This window comes from Emiliania huxleyi, assembly GCF_000372725.1.
Source record: "Emiliania huxleyi CCMP1516 chromosome Unknown EMIHUscaffold_1379, whole genome shotgun sequence".
In the NCBI taxonomy this organism is placed as follows: Eukaryota; Haptophyta; order Isochrysidales; family Noelaerhabdaceae; genus Emiliania; species Emiliania huxleyi.
The window spans coordinates 1-7,331 of NW_005201214.1; the positions used below are offsets into that span (position 1 = coordinate 1).

Sequence of the window (7,331 nt, forward strand, 5' to 3'; positions counted from 1 at the left end):
AGTCTGTGCCCAGAGTCAGCAGACAGAGCAAGAGGACAGAGTGGAGACGGAGAAGAGGCTTACACCGTATGTGCTTGTTGGCCAAATTCCTGTGAATTTGTGGAGGATTACGTCTTCTGTGTGTGCGGTATAAGGGCGGATCACACTTCACAGTCATCAGTCTCTGCACAGGCATGTGTGCACAGGACAACAGATCACAGTCAGAGAGCGTGGAGCCGGACAGACAGACCGGGTCATCGTGCACACAGGAGTTGCGCACAGCGAGACGCAGGTTCGAGACGGGCGAGACGCCCCGCCCGACGACCTCCGAGGCGGACGAGGGCGACGGCATCGGCGGCGATGGCGGGACCGGCGTCATCTTTGACCTGTTCCCCACCAGGGCAGGATTGCGCTAGCATATGCGCCTAGTGCGCACCGGGCCCACATTGATAGGTGACCCGCCCGTCGAGAATATGTGCGGCACGTCCGATGCTAGTGCTTGAGAAGGCACCAACACCGCGGCACGGCCCGTTTTGGCTGCCTGCGGAGATCCTGTCTTAGCACACACAGCAAGTCACTCTGCATCGCTGGGGTGGTTCTTCGCCTCGGGTACCCAGGTGCCGATTGTGTGCGTGTGCGGGAGCTGGTTTGTCGGGAGGGAGGGGCAGGCTGCTCACCCACGTGCACCGGGCCAGTGCTTGCACTTTGAATGCCGTGGCGTGGGGCTCCTGCCCATGTGTGGAGATGCGAGAGGATCGCCCCCCCTTGCCCCACCACTTTGTGTGTGTGGAGAAATTTACCTTCCCTTCCCTTACCTTACCTTACCTTACCTTACCAACCCAACCAATTTTCAAGCATCAAGCTTTTTCAGAATTGTTGAAATAAACGAGTGGAGTGAAGCAAACAGCAAACGCCAAAACATTCACACACAGACGCATTCCATCACCTGCGGTGAGCCGCGGTGAGCGCAGAGCTGACTGATCTCTAGCGCGGTCCTAGTTGGTTGGCTGTCCGTCCGGCTATCGCACTGTTGACGTACCGGCGGCTAACTCATGCTACATGCACATGCACATGAGCATGCATGCAAGTAAGGCCGAGTAGCCGGTGTTCACAGAGCTCTGAACACCGGCGAGAGAGTTTCTCTCGATTTCTTCTGCGAAGAAACGTTCAAAACACTCGGTGTCGAAACACCTCTCCGACACGCTCGGTTTTACGTACTTCACCGTTTAAAGGCTATTGCAATACATGCACAACTGTAATAGTCGGCGGCTCCCGGGCGGGAAAGTTTACCAGGCTCTGACCTGGAACCAGCCCCACGCGCTCGTATGGCACTGCGTGGCTTCTGCTATCGCGCACACGCGAGCTACGATGGGTCGTGCGCGGAGGCGGACAGCGGGCTGTGGCCGACCCCACCAGGCGAGGGCGTGGAGGGTTGCGTGAAGCGTTGTCTTGGGTGTGCGCGGTGCCGATACATCAGCGTTGCGAGAGGAGCATGCGCCTGGTATTCGAGGTGCAACGTTGACGACCTCCGAACTTGGTGGGGCGTTTCCCACATTGGCGCAAACTGGACCACGCTAGAAGTGCGCAACTGGAATCGACAGCTAGACGCCCAGCCTCGCCACCTCGGCCGACCGTTCCAGCTCGCGGCTGCTGGCCGCCGTAATGAGGTCGTCGGCAATGGCGCGCGCCACTCGCGCCTACGGCACTTGCACGCTTGTGTTCGCGGCGCGTCGGTCCAGCAGGTGGTGGCCGTGCTCGAGCCTGATTGACACAGTCATCCATCGCGTCGAGCAGCCATGGCACAAACTGCTCCCTCACCTCCGCCTCAAGCGGGTCGTAGAAGAAGCCCGACTCCGTGAGACTCTGCGTGACTGCCGACTGCAGCTCGGCGAGCAAGCCTGTGGGCGTACCGAGAACGTCGTGGACGTGCCATTTGCGTGCCGTGGGCCGTGTGCACCGCGGTGATGGGAGCTGGACGTGGTCACCACTCGCCTTTGCTAAACGAGCGCGCGGCGACCTTGGCCGACACAGCCTTCTCACGCTCCAGCCGCTGCTTTTCCTGCGCGATCCGCGCCTCCTTCTCCTCTTGCCGCCGACGCTCAGCCTCCTCGAGCCGCTACCCGTCGAAGGGAGGCGCGTCAGAGCGCGGGGTTCGGAGGAGAGAGTGGAGAGTAACCGGACCTGGGCTTCTGCGAGCTCTGCGTTGCGGATCTGCTCAAAGTGCTTCTGGTGCGCTCGCATGCTCGCAAGCTCCTCCTCCTCCATCACCTCCATCATCGCCTGTTCAATCGTCTTGCCGACGATCACCTCCAGCAGCGGCTCAACCTGCAAAGGCGCGGGTACAGGCTCTCAAGATGTATCGGCTTGCACTCGCGGCTGGTCAAGAGGGGCGGTTGGCCTCGACGTCAAAGTCAAAGAGCTCACCGTCTTCAACCTGCGTGCCCGCATCGACCCCACTTTTGACCGGAATAAAGAGCGGCTGCGGGAGCAACTCTACAAATGCATCTGTCTGAACCTCTGCCTCGGCCTCTGGAGGCCGGTCGGTCAGCTCCTCAAGGTATTGCTCCGTCTGCAGCTCGATGTGCTTGCGCCCGTCCACGGGCGGCGGCGCTGAGCGATCGGCCGCCGGCTTCTGGCGCTTTCGGACGTCCTTCGGCTTTGCCTTTGCTTGACTGGCGGTCTGATCAAACTCCTTCGTCCCAGGTCCGACTTGCGCCGCATACGTGCTGCCGCGAACCACTGGTGACATGCAGTCCGCGACGCGCATGCGATACTCCGGCTACCCTGATGCACACATGCTATTGACGCGCCACCCATGTGCACATGAATTTGAGAATGTGTTTGTGTGAGTTGTGAGGCACAGAGGCACACGAGTCCCGGGGGAGAGGTGTAGCTCGTTTCGCGCGAGAGTAGCGCCGCGATAGTAGCCGGCGCGTGTGCGGCGTGGCCTGCGCGCCTGCGCGAAGGGACCTTTGCACACATCTCTGCCAGCAGCCTCGTACACTCTACCCACAGGGTGCAGAGTGCAGGCGCGTTCGGGCACGGGGCGTTGCCACAATGCGAAGAGAGGCGACAAGCAAACGGCTTTCAAACGCAAGGGGGTGGGCGATATTTCAGCGCAGAGAAGAACAAAACAAGTAGGCGGCAGGGTCATACTGTATACGTAGGTGCTCACGTTGAGTAAATCGGTGCTCGACAGTCATGCGCTTTCGCGCAACGCGCGGCCCGGAGGGCGCGTAAAGCCGTACCGGGCGGACGACGTGGCGCAGACTTCCCGGCACAACTCCCGGTGCACCTTGACACCCCCCACGAAGAGCCGGCCGCGAGGGCGTGGCGGTGCGCGAGCAAACTAAAAAAGGGGGGCCACGGCAGCGCGGACGACGCACCGGGCGGCGTCTACACGGGCTCAGCGCCATCAAGATGCAATGCTAAAGGGCAGGTCGCGCCGCAGCGGCTGCGCCGCCGCCGGTCGAGGAGTCGCCTCGCCCGCAGCCGGCGGGGGCACGGGCTGCTCCTGCCGCGATGCCTCGTCCACAAAGAGCGAGTACAGGACTGGTATCTCCTTGGAGGAAGGGCCGCCACGGTGGTCGCCCAGCGTCGCGCGTGGCAGAGGCAGGCGGAGCTGGCCGGCGACCACCTGGCGCGCCAGCTTCTCCTCCGGCTGGCCCGCCTCGGCGAGGAAGACCGACAGCGTGTGGTTGTACCCTGAAAACTCGAGGTACTCTCGGATCGCCTCGTTGAGCAGTAGCTTCTCCTGGCTGAGCCGTGGACGCGGGTCGCTCGTGTCACGCACCGCCGAGAACACCTCCGCCTGGATCCGCGCCCGCAGCTCCCGCAGAACGCCCTTGGCGTCGAGCGTCTCCCGCAGCGCGGCGCGGAGCGCCTGCTGGTCGCGGAGCTCGGCCGCCATGGTTGGTCGCAGTGTGAGCGTATGAGTGAGCCGAGCCGCGAATTCGCGCAGCTATGACGGAGCGCCTGGGCAACCGTACTAGTACGAGCGCGAAAGAATTTTGCGGCGCGACACGACACTGTGGGCACGGGACTGGCGCGCACTGGCACTAACACAGGTACACCACGGGAGCCGCGAAAGCGACTCCTGCCGAGGATGGCGAGGCACTTAGCTCCGTGCACTCGACCGACCGCCCGCGCGAAAGAATTTTGGGCAAGGTAAGAGTTCTCTTCCTAGTGTTGAGTGTTGTGAGTGAGAGGGAGATTGGTTGTAAAATTCTAAGGGCTCAAATTACTGCGAGGTGGCATAAAGGTTGCTGCGAGAATTGGCGAGAGACTGCGAAGAGATAGCCCAAGGGTGGGCTGGGCGACGGCTAGCACCACACTCCTCTCCTTAAAATCCCTGTGTGGTTAGCGGCGTGTGCCGCGCCTCCCATGCCATCCCTCCCTTGGCTCGAGTCCCTTGGCGGGCCTGTTTTCTATCTTTCAGGACCCTGTCGTGTGGGTGAATCCTGCCCAGCCCCCGCTACGTGTCGCGATGCGCTCCCCGCTCCCGTTCCCCTGGTGTCCCTGGTGGTCGTCCTTCCAAGATGCTGCTTGTGCAGGTGGCGCGACTGTCTGGAGCCAATATTTCTTCTGTGGTACTCGCCCTGCGAAGGGCTCAGTGAGTGAGACCCCCCAAGGGGCCAAGGCGCGCGACAGGCGACACACTTTGTCGTTGGTTAAAGTTCTTTGATTCTCGCAGGAGTCGCTTTGGCGGCTCCCGTGGTGTACCTGTGTCAGAGGGAGTTCTTTCTTTGTTTCTGCCAGCGACGCAGCGAGCGAGCGAGGCGGATCAACCACATGCACATGCTCATGCATGTAGCTCTCTCTGCATTCTGTGTGTGTTTGCATGCCGCCTGCCTTGGCAGTCCCACACCTTTTACCCGTCGTATAAAGTTGCTGAAGGCTCGCAGTCCGCCGTTGCGGCAGTTTTCCTTCGTCTCTAGGAACTTCTCAAAGAAATCTCCCGAACATAGACTTGAACGGACTGGACCTGCTTTCGTTGTTGACCCGCTCTTGGCCTATCGTCGCTGTCATTGTGGTCCGCTAGCTTGTTTGCGCAGCCAGTGAGAGCTCTGGCTAACCGAGCGGTCCGCAACGAGACGCTTCTCGCCTCCAATATGCTTTGCGAGCAAGCCGACCTCCTGCCGCAGACGAACGGCGCGACGCCCTCCCAAACTTGGGCTGAATCCACTCGCGCCGCCAACGCTGACCCGCGCGACGCGTCAATGCCGCCTCTGCCTCAAATCATGTCGGTCGTCGACATTGACGCCCTCTGCAGCGGCTGCTTTGTCGTGAAGAACGCGGACTATGGCAGCGGTGGGTTCAGGTCCCCACTCGCACACTGTCACCTCAAGCGCCCGCCATGCTCTCGCCTCAGCAGCGCCTCTGCCCCACCTGCTTCGCAGTCGTGTGCGGCGCGCTGTCGATACGAAGACGGGCGAGCTGCTGGCCATCAAGCAGCTCCGCTCCACCTGCGCCTCATGCACCGGCACCTGCACCCATCTCGCCGCCGCTCGCGACGAGGTCCGCGCGATGCGCCGAATGCGAGGCGCGAGGCACGTGGTGGGTTATCGGTGCGCGACGCCGGCGGGCAGCGACTCCCCCAGCCAGCGCTCACTCACCGCCTCGCGCGTTGGTAGGGCACACCTCTACCACGCCGCGAGCGGCATGCACGCGATCGTGATGGAGGCCGCCGGTGGCGGCGAGCTCTTTTCGCGCGTGCTGGCGGGGCTGACGGAGGCCGAGGCTCGGCCCATCTTTGGGCATATGGCCGCGGGCGTCCTGGAGATGCACACCCGTGGGGTGGCGCACCGTGACCTCAAGCTCGAGAATGCGGTCTTCGACGCGGACGGCGCGCTGCGCTGGTGCGGTTTTCGCCTCACGCCGCCAGGGGGGATTGGGAGGGGGCGCTCAAGAGCCCTAGCCCCCCCCCCCCCCCCGCCTCAGGATCGACTTTGGGCTGGCAAAGGTCTTTGATGCGGCCCTCAGCGAGACCGAGCGGAGCCCGAGCGCGGCCGCGCGCCAACCCGCTGCCGGGGGGCTCTTCAGCGCATGCGGCTCCGACTCCTACCTCGCCCCCGAGGTGTACGCGCTGCGCAAGAGCAACACCTCTGGCTCTGCGAGCAGCCTGGTGCCGGGCTACGATGGATACGCTGCGGATATGTGGTCGCTCGGGATCTGCCTGTTTGCGATGGTGGCGGGCATATTTCCCTTCACTTCGGCTGACGTTGCGTCGCCGCTGCTGGAGCAGATGGCGGTGGCGCAAGCGGCAGGCGAGCCGAGCGTTCCGCTCATCTTTGAGTACTATGGCCGGCCGTGCACCCTCACGGCAGCTCTCCTCGGACTGCTCGAATCGCTGCTGCGAATCGACTGGCGGTTGCGACCGTCGGCGGAGAGCGTGGCGAGCACACCGTGGCTGTGCGCGGGTCCGCCCGTTGCCCGCCCTCTCCACCTCGCGCGCGTCTACAGCACGCCGCCTTCGAGCCCGCGGCAGGGGGGCTGCAAGCGCGGGCGCTCCGACGCGTCGCCGCAGACCCCAAAGGATGGGCAGAGGAGGAGGAGCTCAATGGCACCGTCATCGACTCCCGCGTTCATCGATTGCGCGTGCGAGGAGCAGCTCTTTGCTCCCAAGCGCCTCGCCTTCTCTAGGGTGCCTGGCTTTGCGTAGTCAGCACGTGCACACACATGCCCTCGCCCTCACCCACGCCACCCTACGGCTCTCCAGCCCCCCACCCACTGGCGTATTAGCTATTACGCTTGGCTCGTGTTACCTGTCTGCGCGTGAGCTTCTGGCCACGGCCTATCGCCTATCCCTCTGGCTCTGCACACTGCAGCCTCCGCGCGGCGCGGCGCGGCAGCGATCCCGCAAGCACACTGACACGCACACGACTAGAGCGCACTCTCCGGCACGCGCGGTCTCTCTTACCATTTTCTCGTAGTAGCCCGGAGGACTTTGCCCTTTCAGGTGACAGAGGTGTGTCTATCTGCACGCGCACTGTCAGTGTCACTGCACACTGTGGTCCCACGCGCCACGGCCCCCCACGCGCCGCTCCGCGCGCAGTCTGGGATCTGGGTGTGCACTCTGTCTGTGTCTCAGAGTACTCACGTATGTCCGGAGGTTGTGGGTTGCGGAGACATCCTCAGAGACACATTCACCTTATCTGCATTTCTACGTGTACTCCATCAAAGTCAAAGGGAGAGAAATCTATCATGTGTACACCGGAACACCGCACGGACGACGAGCGAGTCTCGAGACACGGCAGGGCAGACAAGTGGCGCGCCCAAACAAGCCCAAAGCGGCGATCCTCTCTCTCTGCCTCGCACACCGCTCTTCGGCTCCCGCCCTCTAGACTCTCTAC

General features: G+C 62.8%; 3 protein-coding genes across 3 annotated transcripts; 1 reads left to right on the forward strand and 2 right to left on the reverse strand.

Moving 5' to 3' along the window:
• Positions 1-1,580: 1,580 nt before the first annotated feature.
• Positions 1,581-2,746, reverse strand: EMIHUDRAFT_252544 (hypothetical protein; the record flags this gene model as incomplete). The annotated part of the gene is made up of 5 exons (XM_005788175.1): positions 1,581-1,676; positions 1,750-1,857; positions 1,997-2,086; positions 2,161-2,304; positions 2,384-2,746. The coding sequence occupies 5 exons, from the start codon at positions 2,744-2,746 to the stop codon at positions 1,581-1,583; spliced, it is 801 nt and encodes a 266-aa protein (XP_005788232.1).
• Positions 2,747-3,592: 846 nt separating this feature from the next.
• On the reverse strand, positions 3,593-3,868 carry EMIHUDRAFT_49408 (hypothetical protein; the record flags this gene model as incomplete). Its single annotated transcript, XM_005788176.1, has 1 exon — positions 3,593-3,868. A coding segment is annotated over one exon (276 nt), but the record flags the coding sequence as incomplete, so codon positions are not given.
• Positions 3,869-5,580: 1,712 nt separating this feature from the next.
• On the forward strand, positions 5,581-6,187 carry EMIHUDRAFT_47047 (hypothetical protein; the record flags this gene model as incomplete). The annotated part of the gene is made up of 2 exons (XM_005788177.1): positions 5,581-5,837; positions 5,920-6,187. Coding segments are annotated over 2 exons (525 nt in total), but the record flags the coding sequence as incomplete, so codon positions are not given.
• Between the last annotated feature and the right edge of the window lie 1,144 nt (positions 6,188-7,331).